At 38.3% G+C, this 27,405-nt stretch overlaps 1 protein-coding gene across 21 annotated transcripts in view; it reads right to left on the bottom strand.

Annotated features, from left to right (window-relative positions):
* TTLL5 (tubulin tyrosine ligase like 5) overlaps positions 1 to 27,405 on the bottom strand; it is a 284,568-nt gene that overhangs the window by 192,649 nt on the left and 64,514 nt on the right. For 16 of the 21 annotated variants that reach the window (XR_006604351.1, XR_006604357.1, XR_006604352.1 and 13 more), the window contains exons 14-20: positions 26,237 to 26,298; positions 24,743 to 24,837; positions 22,518 to 22,559; positions 13,979 to 14,092; positions 13,600 to 13,691; positions 6,867 to 6,929; positions 1,621 to 1,659 (exon numbers count right to left, since the gene is read on the bottom strand). Coding sequence is in view for 16 of the 21 variants with exons in the window: in XM_013058395.2 (XP_012913849.2) it covers positions 1,621 to 1,659; positions 6,867 to 6,929; positions 13,600 to 13,691; positions 13,979 to 14,092; positions 22,518 to 22,559; positions 24,743 to 24,837; positions 26,237 to 26,298 (507 nt within the window). In the remaining 5 variants the exon portion in view is untranslated. The remainder of the gene's footprint in view (positions 1 to 1,620; positions 1,660 to 6,866; positions 6,930 to 13,599; positions 13,692 to 13,978; positions 14,093 to 22,517; positions 22,560 to 24,742; positions 24,838 to 26,236; positions 26,299 to 27,405) is intronic. The other 5 variants (XM_045072083.1, XM_045072071.1, XM_045072070.1 and 2 more) reach the window with 3 other exon arrangements.

Genomic DNA, 27,405 nt, shown 5'->3' on the forward strand with positions numbered 1-27,405 from the left:
TCATCTGGGTCATCAAAGTTGTAGAATAAGGTTGTTAATAATATTCCCTTAACATCCTTTTTATGTCTGTAGGGTCTGTAAATAAATTTTCCTCTTTCCTATCTGATACTGGTAATTAGTGTTCTCTTTTTTCATTGGACCAATTTATGTAAGAGTTCATCAATTCTGCTATCTTATCAGTGAACAATTTTAGATTTTACTGGTATTATTTATTGTCTTTTATTTAATTGATTCTTACCCTTTATTATTTCCTTTCTTCTACTTAAGCTGGGCTACCCTTCTTTATCTGGTTTCATAAAATGAAACATTAGATCAGTTATGTAGGCCTCTGTTTTCTAATATAAGCATTTAAAAAGCTATAAAGTTCTCCCAAAACACTCCTTTAGTGCATCCTAAACATTTTAATGTTATATTTTTATTATTAATCAATTTAAAATACTTTCCAATTTCCCTCATTTCTTCCTTGATCCATGGATTATTTTGAAATGTGTGAATTTCCAAATATTTGGAGATTTTTCTGTTGTTACTGCTTTCTAATTCCAGTATGGTCAAAGACCATGCAGTTTATGATTTTATTTTCTAAATGTATTAAGATGTATTTCATGTAACAGTACATGGTCTGCCATACGTCAGCCATATGCCAGCTTTCCTCTGCTTCTATCTCTATGCCACCAAAAAACTCCTGAAGGTAATATAAAATGAATGTCAAAAACAAAGAAAGGCCAGAACCCACTGACTTTTAAGTAGTCTTATTAAGATCTTTTTCTTTTGTTTTGTTTTTATCTAATTGCCAAATTCATAGTAATATACTCCAGGAAGCATTTTCTTTGACTAAAAACTGGAGGAAACTTATAAATTTACTGTGGCTTTCATTTGGAAGTTACAAACTTGACTTTCCCCAGTTTTCCCTTCTTTAAACAAAATATGTTATCCTTCTTTAAACAAAAATTAGATTTATGCTTCAAGGGGTTTCGATGAGAAACCAGGTTTATCTTCATTAATCCTTAAATGTAAAACTAAATGCTAGATACAGGATGTCTCTTTCTCCTTGTGGCCATTTTGATTTTTAAAGAGGCACAGCACAAAGGGGATGTATGTAAGATCTCAAGCTAGGGGGGTTGTATGCTTAGGTTTAAGAGTTGTTGGGGGTCTGGTCTTTGGTTGGACAAGGCCACCCCAGCCCTTCTCTGAGACCCTTCTCTGCCCCACCAGAGTGAAGAGTCACAGGTGTTCCGCATACTTTCAGTTCTGTGGCAAACTGGGAACAGTTCTGCTCAGTTCCACAGGGCACTGAATTACTTGTCCCAAGTATATCAAGGCCAACCATAACCACGTATCTGACTCTAACATGACTCTAACACAGTTCTGAAATCTCAGTTATACTTTGGTGCCTTTCACACCGCCAAATGATACACCCATAGTTATAAAAAAAATAAATAAATCCCAAACTTCTTTTGTAAAAAGTTGCTTTGGAATAGTGTTTGAATAGAAACTTTTTTTTATGTTACCATTCTTGCTGAGCCAAACCAAAAACAGTTACATAAAATATCACACTTAGCCCCTGCATGGTCACACATTGTGCGCATGGAAAGAATCTCTCAACTTTTAAAAATCAGTTACCGTGTTCTTCCTGTCAATAAGCTTCTTCTTGGGTTTCCCCTACAGAAGTAGAAAGGACAACTGGGTTAGAGGAGTGGCCAGATATTCTCTCCTGACTTCACACGTGCACACACACTCATACTCCTGGATAACATAGAATTATGCCAGGGAAGGCCTCTTTGGGGAGAAACAGAGAGATGTATCGAGAAAAAAAAGAGAGTCCCATAAGCATGGGGGAAGAGCAATAAAAAACAAAAGGGAAAGGACAAATGGATTCTAGCAAAGTAGCATAACAATTACATGCATTTGTACCTTTAGCTACAAATCAAAGCCATTCTTCACAACCACCATGCGAAAAAGATTACTATTACTTTTGTTTATTAAAAAAGGGGGGGGTAGGGAAAGATTATTTTGTGACGTGCCCAAGACTGGAGGCTTAGTGGGTTCAAATGGGAACCCAGAGGTTAGGTCTCAGATTCCAGTGCTCTTCTTTAGGCTTTCACCGAATTGTTTTATGTATTAGTAAAGGAAAACAATCTCAATCCTCATAGGGTTCAAAAAGGGTGCTCAGGAGAAATCGATTTTTCACAATTAAAAAAACAAAACCCTTTTAAAAAGAGATGCTCTCCATAGTGTCTGAACTAGGATTGGGCTCTCACTCTAGGATGTGAATGACATTTATGTTGAAATTAGCTTTTATTTTTAAAACATTCTTTCCTCATTTAATTTCCTTTCATTTAACATACACACACTCTCTTTTTTAAGTTCCTCAGTTTTACTTGTATCCATTTGTGAATGTGTATTTTTAGCTCAGTACAACTTTATCACTGTGTAGATTCACGGAGATATCACCCCAGATTCACTGAACAATCCCGTGGCCATAGGATCCCTTGTGTCAGTCATCCTTTTAAAACCACACACCTCTTACCTAAGTCCTGGGTTCTTTTAATCCGTTCTTCATCTTAAAGCTTTATCATTTCAAATTTATCATTTAAAAATTTCGAAAATGTTATGGAAGGAGAGCAATGCAATGTCAAGATTTTCTATTTACAGAAAATCAAGTGAAAAGTAGGTCTTCAAAATGTTTAGTCTTTCCCTTCCCGTGTCTTCTTTTCGTGGCAATGTCTCCTTATCATCAGAAAGGCTCAAGATGATTTTAACTTTCTCATCAGATAATGGTTTGTTTCAATAATATGCAGTCATGGTTTCACTTTACAATCACCTCGGCTTCTAGAAGTACCAATACTTCAGCCTGGAGGTGGGGCCAGAGCATCAACAGGGTTTACAAAATCTGCAGGTGTTACTAATATGCAGCCAGGGTAAAGCTGCCATCAAACTGTAAGACAGCTCTAAGATACTGTTTGCCAGGCAGGGTGGCAGGTGCGGGATGAGAGGGAGGGGGTACGTAAGAAAGACGAACAATTAGGAAGATTATTTCCCTAAGATATAATTAGGGAATTAGTTTGAAAGTAATTCTGACAATGATACAAGGGGATTTTCAAGAGGAAAAATAGCAGTTCAGACTGAAGAGAAACAAACTTACTGGAAGATGTTAGGGCTTGCAACAAATAGGATTTCATTTCTCCAGTGCATGTTTGTGTGCCTGTGCCTACCAGGTGGTACGCTCTAGAAACTGACAAGGACAAAGATGAAGGTAACAAAGTACTACTCTCCAAAGCCAACTTAGAAAGTAGACAGGCTAGTAAGTAAACAAGCAATTATACGGCAGTGTGGCAATCTGATCACACTGAGGGACTGGAAGGGCTGCAGAACTTCCTCCTAGCCTGGGTGAGAGGATGAAAGAGGCAGCTAGGAGAACTTAGGGATGGACTGAAGGCCATTCCATGGGACAGCAGGGTGTGAGGAGGAGGCATGAAAGAGTAAGCTGACACGGAGAGATCAGCCATTGGTGGATGTGAAAAAGTAGACATTAGGCTAAAATCAATCCTCCAACTGAAATTTAGCATTTCTTTCATACACATGTGGGAAACCATCTGCAGCAGTTTTCATATGATTTTATTACCAAACCACCCCCGACAAAACCAACACATCTTTTTTCACATTACTTTAGATATGTTGGTATCTCAAAATATTGCAACATGTATCATACTTTTGAAATTATGGTGATTATCAGACCCACTGGTGATCTTGTTTATTGAATCACTAATAAAGAAACAACATATATTACTACCTCTGAAATCTCTTCATTGTTATGCTCCCCCTAGGAGAATGCTATCTCATTCTGGTGATGGTTCCCAAATGGAAAGGTTTACTTCCCTCTCCCTCAACGGGAAGCCCAAGGCTGGAAAGACTGAGCCTCAAACACAGAGTCCATGTCAGTCGAGACTGATACAACACTCTCTCTAAAATAAATGAGTACATTTAAAAAAATAAAGAAATTAAAGAAATATGTATTTGGTCTTCATTCCCATCTCTGGCACAGTGTACCTAAAACCTCTGGAACTTCCTAAGCAGTAAGCACCATAAAGGTGCCTTTGGTTATGCCAATGAGGTGACTTTGGGAATGCCCTAGATCACCATCAGGATGTGGGCTGGCCACCAGAGGAACCAACCATGTGATCAAAGGGCTGGAACTTCCAGCTGACCTCTAGGAAGGGGAGAGGGCCTGGAAATGGGGCACTCAATCACCAACGGACAATGATTCAATCAGTCATGCCTATGTAATGATGCTTTCATAAAAATGCAAAAGGAAAGCATCCAGGCTGGGGCACACATGGAGATCTGGGGAAACCTACCACACCTGGAGAGGGCATGGAAGCTCTGTACCCTTTCCCCATATCTCGCCCTCAGTGTCTCTTCCCTCTGGCCATTCCTGAATTATATCCTTTTATAACAAACCAGTGATCTAGTAAGCAAACGTTCCTTGGAGTTTTGTGAGCCATTCTAGCAAATTAATCAAATGGAAGGAAGGAGAGACTTGTAGGAACCTCCAGTTTTTAGCTGGTTGGTCAGGAGTACAGGTAACAATCTGGACTTGCAACTCGTGCCTGAATTAAAGGTCCAGGCCCAGGTTGTTCAAAACCCCAATCTGTGGCCAGTTAGTTGGCAGTACAGGTGACAACCTGGCCTTGCTAACAGGCGTCCAAAGTCGGAGGAAGTGGGAATGACACAGTCTTGTAGGCCTGAACCCTTAAACTGCACAATCTGATGCTAATCTCTGGGCAGACAGTGCCAGAACTGAGTTGAATTCTCAGATGCAAACAGGTGGGCAAGTGCTTGGTGCTGTGGGGAAACCCGCACAATGAAATGGTACCAGAAGCATTTTAATATTATAGACATGAACTCTAAAATCTAGCCAGAAATCAAAAGTAGTTCTTGGATATTAAAATGACACTTGCTGGGGCACCTGGGTGGCTCAGTGGGTTAAGCCTCTGCCTTTGGCTCAGGTCATGATCTCAGGGTCCTGGAATCAAGCCCCGTATTGGGCTCTCTGCTCGGCAGGGAGCCTGCTTCCCTTTCTCTCTCTGCCTGCTTCTCTGCCTACTTATGATATCTCTCTCTCTCTGTCAAATAAATAAATAAAATCTTTCCAAAAAATAAATAAATAAAATAAAATGGCACTTGTCAAAGTTAAAAAGGTAAACTGAGCAACCTTCGCCTGTCTGGTACTGAATAACAAAATAGATCGGGCTGCAGATCAATTTAAAATTTTAGAAGAAAATGTTTAAGAAATAAAGCTAAGAAACAATGAGATCAAAAGAATGAGAAAAAAGTAAAAACAAAACAAAACATGGAACATATAGCAAAAGATTCAAAATTCATCTAACAGAAGTTCTCAAGTAGAGGAAAAAGAGAGGTCAAGGGGAGTATTTCCACAGATGGAAGACTTAAATCTTCAGACTCAAGAGACTCACCCGCTGCAAAACCAAACTAATGAAAAGTACTACACTAGATAAAACATACCTTGGTAAAACACCTGAACCCTTAAATATAAAGGAGCCTTATAAAAGTTTCTACGATAGTGGGGGAGGAGAGAGAAACGTTAGAGAGAACGGAGTTTCTAGTCTTCTAAGTGAATCTGAAGGTCTCTTTCATTAGAAGCTAAGCAGTATAATTATCCCATCAATCGTAATAACCACAAATTTAAGGGGAGAAATGGCAAAGTGCACATATTTCCTGATAATACATCATGAAATTGTAAGAAATGACTGAAATCTGGGTATCTGTTTTAAGCATCCTGCGAAAAAGTACATACACCCTGAATATAATGTAAATTTCTCTAAATAACTGAGGTTTCTTATTTTGATAGTCAATTACTAAACTGTACTGCAAGACAATTATGTCTTAGGGATAATAAAAGTATGTGGGACTAAGGAGTGCCTGATTGTTGTGCTATTTGAATTCCAATTTCCATTTTTCATCATTCTACCCTAATATCCCTTGTATTGAAATTATAAGTTGTCATTTTTTACAACTCCTGGTGTATTTATTTTGTGAATTACTGCCTGCTCTACCTTTCTTAATCTGATTATTCTAATCTCTTCTGGTCTAGAAAAACACATGATCATGTCTGTTAAAATTGTGTCTGAGGGGGGTGCCTGGGTTGCTCAGTGGGTTAAAGCCTCTGCCTTCAGCTCAGGTCATGATCCTGGGATCCTGGGATTGAGCCCCACATCGGGCTCTATGCTCCGCAGGGAGCCTGCTTCCTCCTCTCTCTCTGCCTGCCTCTCTGCCTACTTATGATCTCTGTCTGTAAAATAAATAAATAAAATCTTTAAAAAAAAAAAATTGTGTCTAGGGGCGCCTGGGTGGCTCAGTGGGTAAAGCCTCTGCCTTCGGCTCAGGTCATGATCCCGGGGTCCTGGGATCAAGCCCTGCATTGGGCTCTCTGCTCAGCGGGGAGCCTGCTTCCTCCTCTCTCTCTCTGCCTACTTGTGATCTCTCTGTGTCAAATAAATAAATAAAAAAAAATTGTGTCTAACGTGACGTGTGTCTAATGTAAAAAGACACAGAGTACAGGTCTTCCTTTAAGAAGAATAAAGTTTAGGGCATTTGTTAAGATTGTTTAAAGATAGTTATGGTTTAATTTGTGGCCTCTAGAAACAGTATATGGTGATAAGAGTTAATGAATTCTGGAACAATAGGTATGATACTGTGTTTTCTCTAAGGCCCTTTGTAGCAGAGATTTTACGAAAGCCTTTTTTTTAAATAAAGCATCTTTCCTTCTTTTCTATGTGCCTTCTCCTTATCACATGATCTAATGATCTTAAAAGATTAGCAAATTTACAAGATCAGCAAATCCCCACCTGTCCTGGAATAGACGCGTTGCCAGCATATAGTTCATGGAGGTCTTGTGTTCCAGGTAGGACCTGAAAGACAAAGAACGAAACTGGCTATTTCTTAAGTTTGACTGAAGGAAAGAAACATGGAAATAAAGCCATGAATCAAGCACAGAAGGGAGAGGTTACTTATATACGGTTTCTAAATAAATGTACGGATCTCTACAGTGGTAAAGGAAGAGAAAGTTGCTTAAATTAAAATTATAAAATACCAGAGGAGCAGAAGATACAATAAAATGAAAAGGATAAATGGAGGAGTTGATTTAGAAAGTAAAAAGAAAAAATGATGGGATTTCTTGGATTAATAAAAAGTGACATCCTACATTCAGAAAATAAAACTGTAAGGCAAAAACAAAGCCACCGCCAAAAATCATATATAAGAGAGAGGGCAAATGAAGCTGGGAATAGGGAGATGCATAAAGGGTGTGAAAGTGTGACAGAACATGGTTTCAATCATTATTTCTCAAGAACTTTCCAGTGGCTCCTTGTCGCTTACTGTAGGTGGCATACTCTTTTGTCTTCCAAGCTTTCAAAAGTTGGATAAGCTACACAACCAGTATCTTCATGCTTTCTCCAGACATTTCCTCAACATTGATCCTACCGTACAGCCAGACAAGCTCCCTTAAACTCCTCTCGCACCACACTTCCCAGTGATCCTTTCGCCTTGGTCTAGACACCTCCTCAAACCCTCTCCAATAATCTACAATCTACCCTTCAAAAAGCACCTCACGTCCAGTCTGCTGCACAAAGCCTCCCTGACAGGACTGCTCTGAGACTAGAGAAGTGACCTTGTCTGAACTACCTTAGCTTTTCCCATATGCCCAAGGAGGGACCTGTCATATACACTGTCTCATAGAGGAAATGTTTTCTTCTCAGAAAGCAGCATGATATAGCGGGAAAAAAGTCAGATCCAGAGTCAGAATACCTGAATCAAGTCCCCTGTGTGATCATGGAACAGTCACGTGACCTTATGGAGCCTTACTTTCTGTATCATTAAATTGGAATAATGATATGCATGAAATACATTATAATGATGAAAATCCATACAAATGAACTCTTTTTTATTATATGAATAAATAACTTCTCCTTAATCCCACTGTTAACTCTCAAAGGGCAGGGGTGCCATCTAATATTGGTTTTATACTCCAAAGCAGCAAGCACAGTGCTAGATACCTGGTGGATACTCAATGAATATACATTAGTAAAAAGGCATATTTGTTAGTAGATAAATACATCGTCCCCACCCTACATGACAGCAGTTCAATTAGTTTAATATTCTTGGCCCAACTCTGCCACTTTCTTCAGAGACCCAGGAGAGGTGGAGTGACTTAACCAGACTGGTAATTTAAGAAGAATAAACAAAAATGCATCAATGAGCAAGTCCCAGTTTTCTCTTGGGAGATAATTTCCCCTTAGGAGGTACATATCCTCTACTGGTCCTATAAGGTCAGGTGCTTCTCCCATACAGCTCAGTCTAACCTTGCCTACAAATGGGCATGCAAATCTGCCCATATCAGAAGTTCAACTTTTTGCTGAACACAAAAAGTGTGATTGCTTGTAGACAGATAATAATCAAATCTCCCAGCCTAGACTTTATAAGTAAAGAAGGAGATATTTTGGTCTCCATCTCTCTTAGTCTTTGTCCTTGGTCCACTGGTTCAGAATCAAACCAGTATAATCAAACTCTGTTTGATTATACTGACTCTGTTAAGAGACCACAACACTACCTGTAATTGGTTCCTTAGAAAAGGCATGCAAGTTAAGGTCCTACCTCTTGAAATACTCAAGAGTAGAGGTTTCCACTTTCATTAATTAAAAAATGTTTTCTAGGAACTGTAAATATTTAAATTCTTCAAAAACATATCAAAAGAAAACACAAGCAGTATCTTTCTGTTGTGTTCCTAGGTCTTTCTAAGGTATAATTACATTGATAGAATATTTTGTAAGATGAAAGGAAGATTTCTCTATGAACAGCTGGGTTTTCAAAACAAAACAAACACAAAATGGGTACCTTTTATTCTACCTTTTATTCTTCTAAGTTCTAGCTCTATACTTAGAACCACTAATACCCCAATTAGATTAAAAGCCAATCACCAGAGGAAGAGAAATATGTTAACTATAAATCGATTCTCAACCTTATAGTTATAAAAGAAAAAGCATCACAAGGGACTCTGAGTCTTTGGGTGAACACAAATCTGCTTAGTCATAGGGTAATTTTGTCCACAGGCTGGGCAACGAGCAAGTGACAAGGTAAAGAATATTAAAGCGAGTATAAGCTGAGTACTTTCCAGAATTCATCCAGAGCTACACAGATTGGTTCCTATCAGCCAGAATGAAGAAATTTCATTGAATTGGGTTAAATGGGCTCATTTAACAGACATCTCCAAAGAGTCTTTAATAGTAAAACTTTCCTAGATCTAAACAAAAAGCTACCCTAAACAAACCACAGAAATGGTTTTAAATGAACTGAGTAATGTACAGAATTGCTGAATCACTACATTATACACCTGAAACTATATTACACTGTATGTTAATTATACCAAAATTTTTTTAAAAAATGTTTTTAAATGAGCCTGGAAAAGATTAAACTGATCTTTAAGTAACTTAACTATCAGGGCAAAAAACCTTCAGAAGTATTTAAAGAAGGCAATAAAACCAATTCAACAATATATTTATAATGTCCAACATCCAACTTTTAAACATATTGTACATGTAAAGAAAAAATGGGAACATGAGGAAAATCAGTCAATAGAAACAGATTCAGAAATGACAGAGAGTAACAAAGATTTAAAAACAGCTACCATAAATATTATAATATATGCACAAAATCTAAAAAATCATGAAAATAATGGGAAAAAACAAAAAGAAGATATAAAGAGAAACAGTGGATTCTAAAGTTGAAAAATAAAGTAACTGAAATGAACATTTCATTGGACGGAATTAATAGAAGATTTGAGGTTGCAGACAAAAAGATGAATGAATTTAGAAACAGAGAAACAGAAAACCATCCAAAGTAAAGAAAAAGAATCTTAAAAAAATGAGCAAGGCTAGACTTGTAGTATAGTATCAGCCAACTGAAATCAGAATCAGCCAATCATGAAATCTGAGTCCCAAAAGGAGAGCACAAGAAAACAGAAAATATATATATATATATATTTGAAGATATAATGGCTAAAAATTTTCCAAATTTGATGAAAATGATAACTCCACGGACCAAGAAGCTCAACAAATCCAAGTAGAAGAAACATGAAGAAAATGACACCAAGGCATATATATCGTAATCAAATGAGTTGAAAATGGGTCATAAAGAAATAAACTTAAAAGCAGGCTGAGGAGAAAAAAAAGGCACATTCTGCACAGAAAAAAATAAAATAAAATAAAGTAAAATAAGAATTACCACATGCTTCTTGCCAGAAAAATGCAAGCCAAAAGATAATGGAACATTTTTCAAGTGCTAGGAATAAAGGAATATCCAGAATATATAAAGAGTTCTCACAACTTAGTTATAAGAAAACAAATAACCTCACTTAAAAATGGGTAAAATATTTGATTGACAGAGACCTACAAACAGCAAATAAGCACATGAAAAGACACTCAACATTAGTCATTACAGAAATGCTATTAAACCTATGTGCTATCACTACACACCTCCTAAGGAGTTAAAATTAAATCAACCATACCAACTGTTGGTAAGAATGTGGAAGAACTAGAACGCTCATACACTTATTATGGGAATATAAAATGGTACAACCACTCTTGAAAACTATGTGGCCATTTCTTAAAAATTTAAACATATACAATAATATGATCCAGTCATTCCACAAGTAGGTATCTACCCAAGAGAAGTGAAAGTACATGTCATATAAAAATTTGTATATAAACATTCAAAGAAGCTTCATTTGTAATAAAAACATGGAAACAACCAAATTGCCCATCAAAAGATGAACAATAAGCAAATTCTGGCATATACGTGTAATAGAATACTACTCAACAATAAAGAGGAATTAAACCACTGATACATGATACAACATGTATGAATCTAAAAATAATTTTAATAATAATAAAGTAAAAAGAAAGACCCAACAAATAAGAGAACAATCGGTAGAATTCTATTAAATTAAATTCTAGGAAATGCAGATTAATCTTTGACAGAAAGCAGATCATCGCTGCCTGGGGACCAGGATAGGCAGCGAAGGGCCAGGAGGGGCAGGTGAGAGGAATTACAAAGAGGCACAAGAAGACTTTTGGAGGTTACGGGTAAGTTCATTATGTTGATTTTAGTGGTAGTTTCACAGGTATATATACCTATGTTAAAATGAATGTAACATATTATACTCTTTAAATATATAAAGTTTATAACTCAATAAAGCTATTTAAAAAATAATGTTTTTAATACTGTTCAAAAGCATGAAATACTAAGTGACAAATTAAAAAAAATTCAAGACCTTTACACGGAAAACTATAAGACATTGCTAAGAAAAAGAAAAGATATAAATAAGTGCACTTGTCATGATGAACACTGGATGGTGTATGGAACTGTTGAATCACTACACTGTAAACCTGAAACCAATATCACACTGTATGCTAACTAACTGGAATTGAAATAAAAACTTAAAAAGTAAAAAAAAAAAAAAAAAAAAAAAAGATGACCTAAATAAACGGAGAAATTTATCATGTTCATGGATTGGAAAATTCAATATTGTTAAAATGCCCACTGCCCCAAAATTAATCTATACACTCAATGCAATCCCAATCAAAAGCCAGCAGGCTTTTGTGTAGAAATTGATGAGGGAATTCTAAAATGCCCTGGGAAATATAAAGGACACAATAGTCAAAATACTTTATTTATTTATTTTTAGTCAAAATACTTAAAAAGAAGTTGGAAGACTTACACTATCTGATTTTAAGACTTAATATAAAGTTATAGTAATTGAGACAGATTAATTAGTATTGAATAAAGTCCAGAAACTGACCCACACATATGTTTGAACTAATTTTCAACAAAGATGCCAAGGTAATTAAATAGAATAATTTCAACAAATGGTGCTGAAATAAATGTATTACATCATATGAAGAGAAATGAACCTCAATCCTTACCGTACACCATACACAAAAATTAAGTGAATACTGTCCCAGACCAAAATATAAGAAGTCAAAGTTGAAAACATTAAGAGAAAAACCTTTATGATGTTGGGGTTGTCAAAAATTTCTTAGACAAGAAACACAAAATGCATCTTTTAAAAATTTGTGATCAGCCCTATGACCCAGCAATTGCACTATTGGGTATTTACCCTAAAGGTACAAATGTAGTGATCCAAAGGGGCACATGCACCCGAATGTTTATAGCAGCAATGTCCACAATAGCCAAACTATGGAAAGAACATAGATGTCCATCAACAGATGAATGCATAAAGAAGATGTGGTATATATATACACAATGGAATACTATGCAGCCATCAAAAGAAATGAAATCTTGCCATTTGCGACAACATGGATGGAACTAGAGCGTATCATGCTTAGTGAAATAAGTCAAGCAGAGAAAGATAACTATCATATGATCTCCCTGATAAGAGGAAGTGGTGATGCAACATGGGGGCTTAAGTGGGTAGGAGAAGAATAAATGAAACAAGATGGGATTGGGAGGGAGACAAACCATAAGTGACTCTTAATCTCACAAAACAAACTGAGGGTTGCTGGGGGGAGGGGGTTTGGGAGAAGGGGGTGGGATTATGGACATTGGGGAGGATATGTGCTTTGGTGAGTGCTGTGAAGTGTGTAAACCTGGTGATTCACAGACCTGTACCCCTAGGGATAAAAATATATGTTTATAAAAAATTAAAAATTAAAAAAAACAATTTGTGATCAATTGGACTTCACTGAAACTTAAAAACTCCTGTTCTTTGAAAATCACCATTATAGAAATGAAGAAACTTGGGGCATCTAGGTGGCTCAGTTGGTTAAGCATCTGACTTTGGCTCACGTCATGACCTTGGGGTGCTAAGATTGAGCCCTACCCTACATAGGGCTCTGCACTCAGCAGGAAGTCTGCTTCTCCCTCTTCTTTTCCTTCTGCCTTTCCTTTGAGAGACTTGTGCACTCTCTCAAATAAATAAATAAAATCTTAAAAAAAAATGAAAAAGCTAGCCACAGACTTGGAGAAAATATTAATATTCTCAATGTGACTGTCTGAGAAGGGATCTGTATCAAGAGTCCTTTATAACACAAACAAAAAAAATTAAAACCCTAAATTCAAAATGGAAAAAAAGAAGATACACAAATGGCCAATAGCAGATGAAGTCTCAATACCATTATTTAGAGATAAATGCCCACCAGAATGCCCAAAACTAAAAAGCCTGACAACTGCTGACAAAGAGGAGGAGCAACTAGAACTCTCATACACTCTTGGTAAAATGTAAAATATTACTGTAACTTACTTTACTTCAAAGGTAATGATGACCATTAAAATTTTTAAAAGTGTCTAACCTGGGGTTAAGGGGCTATTACAAAGGAGGCAGGGGATTTTTTAAAAAGGAATAATGCACAGGTAGGTTAAATTTCTGTTAATGCTCTAGGTATTGAGTTGGGAAAATACACAAAGTGAGAAAGACACACATGGAAAGCATTGCCAACACCTGTGTCATAATTAACCCAATTCTGTGGACCTGAGGCACAGATCAAAAAAAAAAGGTAGTCACCTCACCCATATATTTCCCATGTCTCCGAAGTAGGGAATATGCGAATAAATCCACCTCTCCGATCATTTTCTTCCTTCACTCTCCGTAAAACTTTGATCTATACAGAGAAAGAGAAAATTGGGTAAGCACTCATTTTGAAAACTGCAATCCATGTGTTTACAGGGCAGAGGAAGAGAGTTACGACCCACAAATATGAAAGAAGCATGAAGGAAGAAGTTAATTCCATCTAAGATTCTGTTTTCTAAGAACAAGTTTCTCCCATCTTGAATCTTTGTTCAATGTTCAATGTAAGATACGAATTGGTCATCAATGTTATAAATCACTCAGTAAATTTCACTGAACCCTATATTAGCCCACAAAGGCCTGGAATGGAGTTATCTTTACCTCCTCCATTGACAGACCAAGCACAGAACCACCTAACTTCCCCGGCACCTTCTCTCGGGCTGAGCCCACAAGGTTTTTCATTTCCGCATCACTGGCAGACAGTGGACGGGAACGCTAAGGAGAAGGAAAAACAGAAACAAAATGTTTTCATCATCATTTCTTCATTTCTCTTTATTCAGTCCCTCAACATTATTATCTTCCCTAATATGGATAAACTCAAATCCAAAGCCCATTTTCTGTAATTACTCTCTTAGCTTTAAACCCTGGGAAATAAATGAAAGCTAGTAGACTCAAAGGCAAGAAAAGAAAACAGAATAGAAGAAAAATACTATGGGTTGAGAGGAAAACTAGGAGAAAAACAAGAAAGATGTCCACGTGACTTTCTAATCCAGTTCTTAATCCTAATCCTGGTTGTACAGTACATCTGACATTTTCAAACATATAGAAGAAATCTGAAAATGACTGCCACATAAGATTAAACGAGCATTTATTTCAGTAAATAACTATATTCTTTTCAGCAGTGGAGAAGTGTGGGTTAGGAGAAATGAGACATAAGTCGAAAGCCAAGGAACAATCAATTATGTCACAGGTGAAAATGGGGCCATGAGATGTTTTAGAACTCGGGCGTGGGGTCGGGGGGTGGAAACTGAGTTAAGAGTCATCAGTGACACAGAAAAGAGATGTGACCAAAAGAAACGCTGTAGCCGCCGGACTTCAAGAAACATGACCAAGGACAACCGCCTGGGCACTCCAAGGTGGCAGCCAAATGGGCCATGTTCATTCAATCTTCGGAATGCCCATCACAAAGGTCATCTGGAATGAAAGTTTCAAGTAATTCTGATATTACGTGAGCAAAGAAATATAAAGGTAACAGAGGAAGTCAGATGGTATGAAGCTTGTGAACACACTATTATTGAAAAAGATAAAGTGATAAGACAAATACATCTGCCAATAAGAAGAAGAAGCAATAACTCAGGAAATGTACATGCAAATTGTCTTCTTAAATTCCTAGAACATGATGAGAGAAAAGCAGTCCTACTGTCAGGAACTACGTTTATTTTTCTCTCTGCATACACTCTCTATGGAAAAGCTTTCAACCTTCTCAGCAATGCTCACTGTTACAGACTGAAGGTTTATGTCCCTCCACAAATTTGTATGTTGAAGCGCTAACCTCCAAATTTGATGGTATTTGGACACGGGGCTTTGGGGGAGGTAATCAGGATTAAAGGAGGTAATCAGGGTGAGACTCTTGCCTGATGCAATTAATGCCCTTAAAAGAAGAGGTATCAGAGAGTTTGTACACTCTCTTTCTCTGCCCAACCATGTACAAAGAGGTCATGTGAGCACAGAGCAAGATGGTAGTTGTCTACAAACCACGAACAGAGACCTCAGAATGAAACCTGCCTTGCTGGCACCTTGATCTTGGCACTTCCCAGCCTCCAGAACTGTGAGGAATAAGTTTCTGTGGTACTTGGTTACAGTAGCCCAAGAAAAACTAAAAGACACACCTATACACATCATGAATGCTTTTACCTTTGACACACAGGAGACCAATACAAACCAACCTTCAAAGCTAGCATGGGAGTTATAAAAGACAGATTTCCTGATAGGAGACTCCATGATGAGACAGATACCTTTAGCGCGAAAAACCATGAAATCAGCAGAATATAGCAACACGTAAAGGCTGGGACTTTCACTTGTTTAGCTTTTCCTATGATATCTTCAGCACGCAGAACAGTACTTGGCGTGGGGTAAGAGATCAATAAATATTTGATGAAGAAATAAATAAATGAATGAATGTGCTGAAATGCAGATTAATCATGGTTAGAACTACACTTTGCAGAGGATTTGGGGGGAAAATTTAACTTTCCAGTCTCTGGGTATGCATTAAACAGCACATGTTGGGATGAGAGGGGAATCAAAGGGCAACTTCAAAGATTTAGGAAGGGAATCATGTAAGTAATATGATCTTTTCGAAAAGATTTTAAAGTGTGAACACTTATTTAGTGACAATTCAGTAAAGCCAAAATATTAACCGGATGCTTTAAGGACTTTTCTCATTTCACACACGACTTATCGTTGGTTAAAAATACTTTATTTCACATGTGATGACACGACTCTGATCAGAAAACTACTGGCAGTCAAGTGCCTTATCCAAGGTCAAGTTGCCTCATCACTCATACTATTTACAAGTACCTTAAAGTCCTCTGAAATTATGTAAGAGAGAATATGAAGTAAGCACTCATTTAAATGTATAATAAAAATACAAATTAGGCATTTTAGAATAGAAAAACTGATTTTAAAATGTTGGTAAGCTTTGGGTAGAAGAAGAATAAATGAAACAAGATGGGATTGGGAGGGAGACAAACCATAAGTGACTCTTAATCTCACAAAACAAACTGAGGGTTGCCGGGGGGAGGGGGTTTGGGAGAAGGGGGTGGGATTATGGACATTGGGGAGGGTATGTGATTTGGTGAGTGCTGTGAAGTGTGTAAACCTGGTGATTCACAGACCTGTACCCCTGGGGATAAAAATATATGTTTATAAAAAATAAAAAATTTAAAAAAAAAATTATAAAGATGAGAGAAAAAAAAATGTTGGTAAGCTAAAATCTATATTAAAGGTTAGTAATAAAAATATTTTAGGAAGTAGTTATTAGCTATTTTAAGAAATACATGGTTGGGGAGCCTGGGTGACACAGTCAGTGAGGCGACTGACTTTTGGTTTTGGCACGGGTCATGATCTTAGGGTTTTGAGATTAAGCCCCGTTAGGCTCCACACTCAACGTGGAACCTCTTGAGATTCTCTTCCCCCTTCCACTGGTGCTCATGCTCTCTTTCTCTAAAATAAAATAAATAAATCTCTAAAAAATGTAAAAAAAAAAAAAAGAAAGAAAGAAATGCATCATCATATTTATAAGAACATGGATCAAACCACTATTGAAAAACATCTAACTGGCACCTCCAATTTGTTTTTCATTTTTTTGCTTTTTGTCTTTCTTTTGTTTTTGTTGTTCATTTTCTTGTCTGTTTTTTTATGACTGGTTTTGTAATTGTATTTTACTTGTTGAACTTTTTATCTTTTTTTTTCTTTCTCTCTTTTTTAGGACCTAATTTTCATCTTGTGGAATTGCTCTGAGGTGGAACAATATTCCTGGCTTCCAGTGACTGAGATTACAATGATGTTGCCACCTTCTTCTACTCATCTAAACCTGCTCCTAGAAACACTGAACTCACACCCCCCAAAGTTCTCAGTCTTCTCTCCCAAGTCACTTTCAAAGAGCTGTCTCCAACACAGGTTCACAAACACTCCTTCATTATGCACGGCCCACGGTTCTAACTCCAGCACTTGTGTATGCACGTGAGCTGTCCGGGTGAGGCACGGGGAAATTCAGGAGGTCCTACGAGCTGGGGCCTTCAGGAGGTTTGAAAATGGAAGTGGTTGAAGGGTAATGGTGTTTGTTAGGTGAGTGCTCTAGCTGTGAACTCCCATTGGCTGATGGCTTTACTCTTTTATTGCCACAAATATCACGAGGTTGCAAAGAAAAAGGTCAATGCTATGCCTAGCGGAAAAAAGATGGCTAGAAACACCTTTTACCTCTTCACCTATTTGCCTCAAACTAAACTACTAAAAAGGCTAAGAGGGAGGTATGGAAAGTTGTAACTACCAGTGTCTATGTATCTCAAATGCCTCTCTAAAATCCATCCAGGTCTCCTGTGTCTTTGGGGAGGCTGCCAAAAAATATCAGACTAGAAAGTCAGAAGTATTTTGCCAATCTCAGCTTTTCAATAAATTTGAGATTACAGAGAATTTTCTGTATCAGCATAATATTGGCTGTACTGGTCTACAGAGATGTGTGGCTACATATGTACTACAAAGCACTACTGTCATAGACCATTAGTTAAATCCTTACCAACATCTGTTAATGAAATGAACTGGAGATTAAATATGTGTCCTCCTACTATTTACTACTTCCAGCATGGTGGAATTTTATGGACAGCCTGCATTCTTTATGCAAATCAAGAAGGGCCAATTTGAATTATATTTGTTATGTTTTTAAAACCAAATGGCTTAATAAACTAAATTAGAGATTTTAGGAAAAAAAAAAAAAGAAATGTGACCTGAATTATAGACACAGATGAGAGAAAACACTGAGAAAAAGGATAGTAAAGAAAAAAGAAAGGATATATAAATGCTTATGAGTGCCAAGAAAGACATACCTGGAGATTAAAAGCAAAGAAAAAAAAAGGGGGGGGTCAGATTTGGAAGTACATCAGGACTGCCAAAAACAAGAGCAAAACACTCCAAGTGCAAGCCATTCTGTGGTACTGATCTTGTGCCTATCAGCACAGGAACTGACTGAATATGCACTGAGGAAATAAAGTTCTTCTGAACTTAGAACCATTGCCTCTGTCTAGGTGACACAGGATTTTAACTACTGGGTGTTCAGATAGATTTTAAACTGCCAAATTACTGCCTAAGCCAGAATTCTGCCATGCAGCATGCACCAAAGATGTAAAATTATCATTAGTGCAACTTACGATTTAGAAATATATGCAGAAAAGAAACCTTTACACATCTAACCTTTATCACTACGGAAGAACTGACTGAGAATCATTGAGATGAGGAACCCCTTGTCTCCACTAAAAGTAGAAAAAAAAAATGTTGAATCAGAAAAATGATTCTCTGCCTAGAGAAAGCTGGCAGGTATCAGCAATGAGAAGAACCGAACAAAACTCAGAATATGAAAAAAGGTGAGGCATCATAAAAGATACCATAATTAAGGGGCAAGAATAAAACCTCTTTGACAGAGAATATATACGAGGAATAAAAATGTCCTAATGCAGTTTTACAAAGTTTGGAATTCTGTGTTAGAAACAAATGAGCTGGAAATAGCTCAATTTGTGTATGGCACACCTTGCCACCTAGAAAATAAAAGGTAAAATCTAGTTTAAAAAGCAAAATGAACTAATGCTATCAAAAAAAAGCAACAGGGCGCCTGGGTGGCTCAGTGGGTTAAGCCGCTGCCTTCGGCTCAGGTCATGATCTCAGAGTCCTGGGATCGAGTCCCACATCGGGCTCTCTGCTCAACAGAGAGCCTGCTTCCCTCTCTTTCTCTCTCTGCCTGCCTCTCCATCTACTTGTGATTTCTCTCTGTCAAATAAATAAATAAAATCTTAAAAAAAAAAAAAGCAACAAAAAGGACCACAAATGAATAAATCTAAGTGGGAAATAAACAAAAAATGGCTAATAGAGAAGGTCTAAATGTAATTGACAACCAGAAATATACTCTGAAATCAGGGGAGAAAAAAAAAGGAAAGTAAGTAGACTTGTGTTACAGTCAAAAAGAGACAGGCAACATCTGGAAATTTGGAGTAAATACAAGTCAGCAGGTCTAAAAGACATGCATCTTGTTATTAAGGGAACTGGCTTTAAAAATCAAAACAAAAACTTACAGAACCACTCACAATTATGTTTGAAAAATCATGAAGAACTGAGGAGGTACCAGAGGATTAGAAAAAGACAAATGAGGTACCAATCTTCAAAAATGTAAGAAATGTGCTTCTGGTGACTACTGCCTGGTAAGTCTAACTTGAATCCCTAGTAAAATAATGGAACAAATAATAAAAGAAAAAAATCCATAAACATTTAGAGTTTAATGAGCTCATAAAGAGTAAGTATGGAGACTGCTTTATTTATTTTAAAACATGCTTAAAATGTTTATGTTTAGGACAAAAATTACAAAAAAGGGGAAATAGAGCAAATACATTTAATGTCTTTGGGTTTTACAAAAGCATTTATACAAATTTCTTAAAATTTCCATTCTAAATTATATTTCTGATTGGGGCTTAGTGTCATAATATAATGAATAAAACACACCAACAAAGACTGAAAAGAGTTGAAAGATGTTATGTAGGATAAACAGCAGTGAATCAAGTTAGGACGCGATTTTTAGAATGGGTACTGATTGAGCACTACTTAGAACCTTCACTGATGTCTGGGAGGATGGATAAATAAAAAGATAATAATTAATCTGCATTTATAGATGAAAGCAAATGTGAAAAGAATGGCTACAGATATGAATATCGAAATAACGCCCAATGCCGCTAACAAATGCATAAAAGGAAAATTAACAGGACCCAAAAGTGTAAAGGGAGCTATGTGTCCAAGGTAAACTATGTGTCCAGAACTAGCCCAAATTTTTACCTATGCTTTATCGTTTCTTTCACACCCTATCTCCATATTTGTATTATCTTCATTGGACAGACATGGATAGTGAGCCTCAGAGACACAAGGGACCTTGCCCAAAGTCTAACACTAGTTAGTTAGCGGGAGAACAAATTTGAACCAGGAGCTATCTGACTGTCTGTGTGTTTTCCATGAAACTATGTCATCTGCCTGGGGACCCGGAAAAGTGACTTCTGATGAGTGGGAAATCTGAACTCAAAGCATTCAAGGGAAGGAAGAAATGTAGAAAGAGACGATGGACTAAAAAGGAATAGACAACGGGAAAAAAACCGTGAGTGCGCAATCTGACAGCAACAGAAGAAGAAAGCTTGACAAAGTGTCCATGGCCAGAGCAGAGAACTTGTTTTCATTTCTAACTTAGCTCAGACAAAACCCCCACGGGGCTGAGAACGCTTCATTCACACAAAGTCGGTGACTTTGAACACTGCAAAGAACAAGAGTCCGAGAATTCCACACGTATCAAGTTGGCCAAATAAAGCTAGAAAGACTTTGTGTCACTGGAGCAGTGTTCAATTACACAGCCACAAGGGAGAGGCCTTGCTTGGCCACAGGCTATCACAGTCTATGGCCATTCTGGCAAGCAGAGCTAGACAGACATGAGAAAATTAAAATGGTGAAGGGAAGTTAAGATTAGAATTACACAGCAAAGACAATTCTTTGGAATCAAATTCAGAAGGCTATGAATTAAGGATTTTTTCAAGTTCTCCTGAAGAGTAGATATCCCTAAAAGGTATTCAGAATGTAAGCTCTTAGAAGTCAACAGCTCTGGGGCTTTTTTGTAGTTGTTTTTGTTTTGTTTGGTTTTCTGTTTGGTACAGAAAGTAGCTAGCACACCTAGGTTCTCGCTAAACATAAAACACTAAACATTACAGCGTTTCGAATTCTACCAACAAAACACCTACGGAATCACATCAGCCAGTGACCAAACGCTAGATGAGACAACCAATAAGCTTTTTTTTCACTTCTTGGACTCATATAAACCATATAAAGCACTTTGTCAAAAACAGTAGTTGCAGGAATTACGACTCAAGATCCCAAGCTGTCCGGTCACTGTATCAAAGAGTACTGAGAGTACAAGGCCAAAATAAATATCCTGGAGCTTCTTGCTGAAGAACTACTAGTTGCAGGGGCACACTTATGTCTGACACATCGACAGCCCTCATTTCAGAGTATCAGCTAGCAGGAAGGAGCAGCACCGTCACTGCTACCCCGTCACTTCGACGAGATGTTTAAAAGAAAACAAAGATCTTCATAGAAGAAAATGACAGTTAATCTCAAATATGCTAACAAGGACAGAAGGAGGACAAATACTGTTCATTAGGATTTGGAGATAAAATATTTTTCGTTTCTGGGGTGCCTGGGTGGCTCAGTTGGTTCAACAACTGCCTTTGGCTCAGGTCATGATCCTGGACTTCTGGAATCAAGTCCCGCATAGGGCTCCCAGCTCCTTGGGCAGTCGGCTTCTCCCTCTGATCTCCTCTCTCATGCTCTCTCTCACTCATTCTCTCTCAAATAAATAAATAAAATCTTAAAAAATATATATTTTTAGTTTCTTTTTATTTTTATTTATTGTTTTTGAAGATTTTATTTATTTGACATAGAGAGAGAGAAACATTGAGAGAGGGAACACAAGTAGGGGGAGTGGGCGAGGGAGAAGCAGGCCTCCTGCTGAGCAGGATCAAGCCCAATGCAGGGCTTGATCCCAGGACCCTGGGATCATGACCTGAGCCAAGGGCAGGTGCTTAATGACTGAGCCACCCAGACACCCCTTGAGTTTATTTTTAAAGGTAGCATCTCAGACACTTATTATGGCAAAGGTTCCACGATTCATAAAACTGCAAATCACGATGTGTAAGAAATATGTAAAATCAAATACAGCCCAATACCCAATGTGAAAATGTTTTCAGTATGAAGCTACTGACAATAGTACCTTTCATAAGACATCTGAAGAAAAGAAAGGGTGTCTGTGAACTATATTTCCTTCCTGGAATATTCTGGTCAAAGCGATAGATATGCCTCTAAATCCCGTTCGTCATTTAAATCCAACTGCCTCCTTCACAGCACGATCACTATCAGGAAAAGAGGATTCATAAATTCCTGCAGCCTCTACTCTTGTATTCTATATATGGAAAGACCTCTGTGCATTCATTTTCACTTAAACTCTATGTTATTAAAGTTCAAAAAGCAGGTACATCAAACACAGACTGTGAAAGAGCAAAGCTAAAAGACTTTCCATTTGGGGACTGGAAATAAGAATCTGAATGAAGTCTCCAAGTGATCCAGAACTTACCAGTTTGGCATCTGAGGACTGACACTGTGCAGACACTGGACGCTACAAAAGATAGAAAAATGGAATAAAGCCTTATCTTCTCCTACCATAGTGAGGTTTTCCAACTCTATGATGTCTATGATCTCACAAAGGAGAAGATGATCTCCAAGCAAAAAGCAAAAGCAAGAGCCCTACACTTTGTGCTTGTAAGACCAGAACATCATTATGCTTCACACCACTTTCTCCTACAGTGTATTTATCCCAGTTTCGTCTTCTAAGCAGGAAAGCAAAATCCTGCTATCACATCCTGAAGCCAACTATTCCACCTGGTAAATTTGTTCCAGAGTACATAGAACTAATCTACAGTTTTTTAACCCTTTAAAAAGAAGTGTCCTATAGGCTCCTTATGGATGAAGTCATGCCATGACCTACCAGTTAGCAAATCAAATGGTGGACGGACTCTCTGATTTGCAAAGAGCAGCCAATAAACGCTGAGAGGCAGGCTAAGAAAAGGGGTCAATTCATCCAAGATTGACATACAGCTAACCCCTAGAGTAAAATTTGGCAGGAACTCTTGTGAAATCTGCACAGAAACATCTGCAGTCCTTTACACACTATCCTATGGCTCTGCCACAGGAAACTACCTGCAGAGGAATGTGATGGCCTAAATTCAGTTTTGCTAGTACACTTAGGGCAATCCTCTACTTTTTCTTATTAAAAAATTAAAGAAAACCTTTGTCTGTGATAATGTACTGATCAAGAACAATGCTGCTGCCTGGTTTTCTTTCTAATCCAAGATAATAATACCCCTTAAAATCCAGTACACCCCGTCCCACATCGCAACTCTATTGCTAAGAGGGGACGATCCTAGAGCAGGTGGTCACAGAGTGCATCTAGCTCAAAGACATGTTGCGTTTGGTCTGCAAAGTATTTTTTCTCTAACTGGACCAGTTTGCAATATTTTAAAATAAGACTTCTCTTTTCTCTTGACAGGAGGAAGGTTCTGATAACACGTGTCCCACACTCATGCATGGCAATGACCAGTTAGAGCACATCAGCAAAACAGCTGCCCCTTTTTAATATGGGGCAGAGGCTCCAGTTCAGCACAGCTGCATCCCTCCCTCCCTGTCCCGGGCCCTCTAACCCATTCCCATTGTCTGCCCGCAACCCCTCTTAGGCAGTAGAGCTTGCAGACGCTATTCTAATGAAAACTTAGAAATACAGCTGTGTAAGTAAGAGTGACGAGCTTGGCAGAAAGAAATAGCAATACTCAAAATGAGACCAGCAAGCTAAAGGAAAAAATGCAGAATGAGTGGTGACAGGAGAAGGGAGAAGTGGAGAAGGAATCAATGGATGGGAGAAGAAAGGGAAAGGGGAGGCAGGGGGAAGCAGCAGCTATTTCTGCCTTCAAAGAGCTTACAGTCTAGCAGAGGAACAATGTCAAAGCAACAAATCAATGAATGCCAAAACCACGCACTGGAGTCATGATGGAATGGGATGGATTTAACAGAAAATTATCTTGAGACTTCTGAGCAGGCAAGGTCATCAACCCAGATGGGAAGAGAGGAGGAAGGTGGACCTTTAAGCTAAGAAGAAATGTTAAAGGCAAAGAACACAGTAAAACTAGCCCGGTCTAGACAGGCAGGGATGGATTAGATGATGGACCGAGCAGGCAGGACAATGAGCTGATTGGTTTAACTGGAACACAGATGCAGAGGACACAAAGATGGGAGCGACGCTTGATCAAGTGACATTTCAGACATGCACAGGATTCTGTAGGCCTTGATCTCATTGAACCTCAGTTAACACCTCATGATCACTGAGCACCTGTAGAGAAGATGTTCTTTCAACGAGCATCTTCTTCACAAAGCTAGTCTGAAGATCAGAAAGAATGTAGCAGAGTAACGACTAGGAATCTGTCGGCTCCCTCTCTGTGCCTTGTTTATGAGCATATCAATTTGGGGAAAAAAGCAGGTGATTCTTAAAGAGAAAAAGAAAAAAGGACAGATAATGAAAAAAGGCAAAAGAAAAGAAAAACAAAAAGCAGACAGTAAGTTGGTTTGAAAGCCATAAAGAAAGCATATGCTACCAGCCACAGTGGAATGTCACTGCCTCCTGTCTGGAATGATCCCCATATTCTCCTGCTCTCGGTGACGTCATATCTGTAGCGCTTCAGCTCACTCATTTACATCAGCTACCACTTTCCAATAAGCCTCTTCGGGCTCCCTGCTGCTGAATTTGCTTACCTGAGGTTTCTGGAAAGGGTTTCGCCTGGAAGACTCAAAGGTGGGATAAATTGGCCGGGTTGATGCCCTCTGGGCAGGATCCTGGCACACAAATCCTGAATGGGGAATGGCAAACATTAAAACCTACCATTTTCTAAGAAATTAGTAGGTTTAGCTGTACCTTTTCTTTAGAGATACAAAATCAGTTTCATAGTCATAAATATTAGAGATCTATCCTCAGAAGGATGAGGCATGGCTCTCTCAGACACACACTTCACTTGAACTTCAAGTTCAAAACTGGACAGCATGAGAATGGAAAATATGCAGATAAATCAACCTTCCTTGCTGGGGAGCTGATCTTGATTGAAAAAGAGATGTGGATTTTTGATGAACTTCAGAGTAAAAAGTGTAAATCACCATTTAAAAATACACAGTTGTTTATAAAAACAAATTATTTTAAAGTGGCCTCCTAGAAGGTGACTGAAAAATAATGTTGTTTTTACTAGGAGAACCCAAGAGCAAGTGAGGGGTCCTGTCCTGTTACAAGATCTACTCCTGGGGTGCCTGGGTGGCTCATTGGGTTAAAGCCTCTGCCATCAGCTGAGGTCATGATCCCAAGGTCCTGGGATCCAGCCTGCATCAGGCTCTCTGCTCAGCAGGGATCTTGCTTCCCGCCATCCCCCCAACCCCCCCAACCCCTCCAACCCCGGCCTGCCTCTCTGCCTACTTGAGATCTCTGTCAAATAAATAAATAAAATCTTAAAAACAAAAACAAAAACAAAAAAAAAGATCTACTCCTAGAACAGCTGAAGGTGGTCTCCTGGCAAACTGGGCTTCTTAGATTATCTACAGCTTAACCAGTTAGGTGTGTGCTCACTTCACCTGCTTCCTAAAAAGAAGCAGACTCCCATCCAGGGAGACTAGTGTGGCTAAGTTTTACAGCATTTGCTGGTCCACCAAGTACTAGTTCATTTCTAATGTGTTTTGTCATGCCTTAGTAGAGTACTTAGGAAACAACAACAAACCCACAATAAACCCATCCGACTGCCCAACTCCATTTCAAAGTTTTTGGCTTATCTGCCAAAAAAGGAATTTCTTCCTTGGACTTCCTTCAGTTATAACTATTGGGGGGGGGGGAGGGCCATGTTGACACCAGCAGAGACCGCCTAGCAGAAACAGAGCCACTCTCCTTTGTAACAAAGCTTCTTTAGTCAGTCACACTCTCCCAGCTCGGAAAAAAATAGACGGTCTCCAGACCTTTGGTTAAGGCTCTTCCTCGGCTCGTAATTCCTGTGCCCCAGGAATTAGTTCTCAGCCCTAGTTGTGGTTCAGCCTCAGGACAGGATGGAGCCAGGGGGAGTAAAAACATATAAACACTTGCCTGAAAATATAATTTCTCAGTACAAAACATTCAGCATGGCTTAGGAACTGCCAACTGGCAACACCTAGAAAGCCCAACAAAATGGATGCTCTGGTTAGCTTTTATATAAGTCTTCGGAAAACACCACTACTCACCTACAACAGTGAACATATCTGAAATCATACTGGCTTTAATCTTTAGGTCCAGAGGTGCATCGCTAATAGAAGAGAGAAAGAAAGGCCAATCGATAATGTTAGAAATTAACAGAAGAGCTACCCCTAATGGGCCTCAATATAGCAGAGCCTCCAAATGTCGATGAGAAGCAACACATCAAACATACCAAACCCATGGAAAAAGAAAAAATAATCTGGGCAAAAATACTTGAAATAAAAGCCCACTGCTAAACTCATCCTCTGTAGGGCAGGTCCAGCACCAAAGTTGATTCCCTGACATGCAATCTTTTTATTCCAGAAGGTCTTGTGCAATTCAAACCATGTACAAGAACACTGCATCATTAGCAGTGTTTAGGCCTTTAATATGCTCTTCCATGAATGTGTCCATCCTTCAAATTATTTTTTACTGCTACAAGAGTCAAATCACATTCACATGCAAGAGAAGAAACTCTGGTCATCTTTGTACATTTTTTAAGGCTTCATTTTCTGTTCTAAATCAATCCCTTAAGCTTTTAGGCTTGCGAATGAAGGCAAAAAAATACAAGTTATACCAAAATATCATCAGATGATGCAGCAGGAACCCACATGGAAACACAAACATGAACTGAAAGCTGGACGCTCCCTGTGCCAGTGACTGCCATGTTGGCTTTGGTGTTGAGGTGTTCTTCCATGAACCAGATTACTTTGGCTGCTGGACCAGTGCATCGTTCCGGGGATCTCTAACATCAGAGGATGCACCTGGCTGGGCAATATGCTAAGAGCTGACTTAACAAAAGAACAGCCCAACATCGGAAGCATCTCTGTGATATCTAGTTCTATACCTTACTGCTGGGTTGAAGCTGAACTCCTACCCCACGAAGTAGTTAATCTGTCTTTATTTGATGACTTGGCATTTTGCCAACATTTTTCATCCTTAAATGTGCAGCTGCTGGGTGGTCTGTAGCATAAATCTCTAGGGTTCTCTAGCTGTTTAGAGAAGTGTATGGCTAATAGAAACTCTGGCTACAGCTGCAGATATAAGCACAATCTTCTCTGGTATTGAAAAAATATGTTTCTTTCCTTCTTCTAAACGATGGTTTAAAAAGTTTAAGATTGTTTGAAGTTTTTAGACTCTAATCTTAGATGCATACCAGAATACAGAAAGGGTAAAA

This window comes from Mustela putorius, unplaced genomic scaffold (assembly GCF_011764305.1).
Source record: "Mustela putorius furo isolate JIRA1106 unplaced genomic scaffold, ASM1176430v1.1 tig00000129_pilon_pilon_pilon, whole genome shotgun sequence".
In the NCBI taxonomy this organism is placed as follows: domain Eukaryota; kingdom Metazoa; phylum Chordata; class Mammalia; order Carnivora; family Mustelidae; genus Mustela; species Mustela putorius.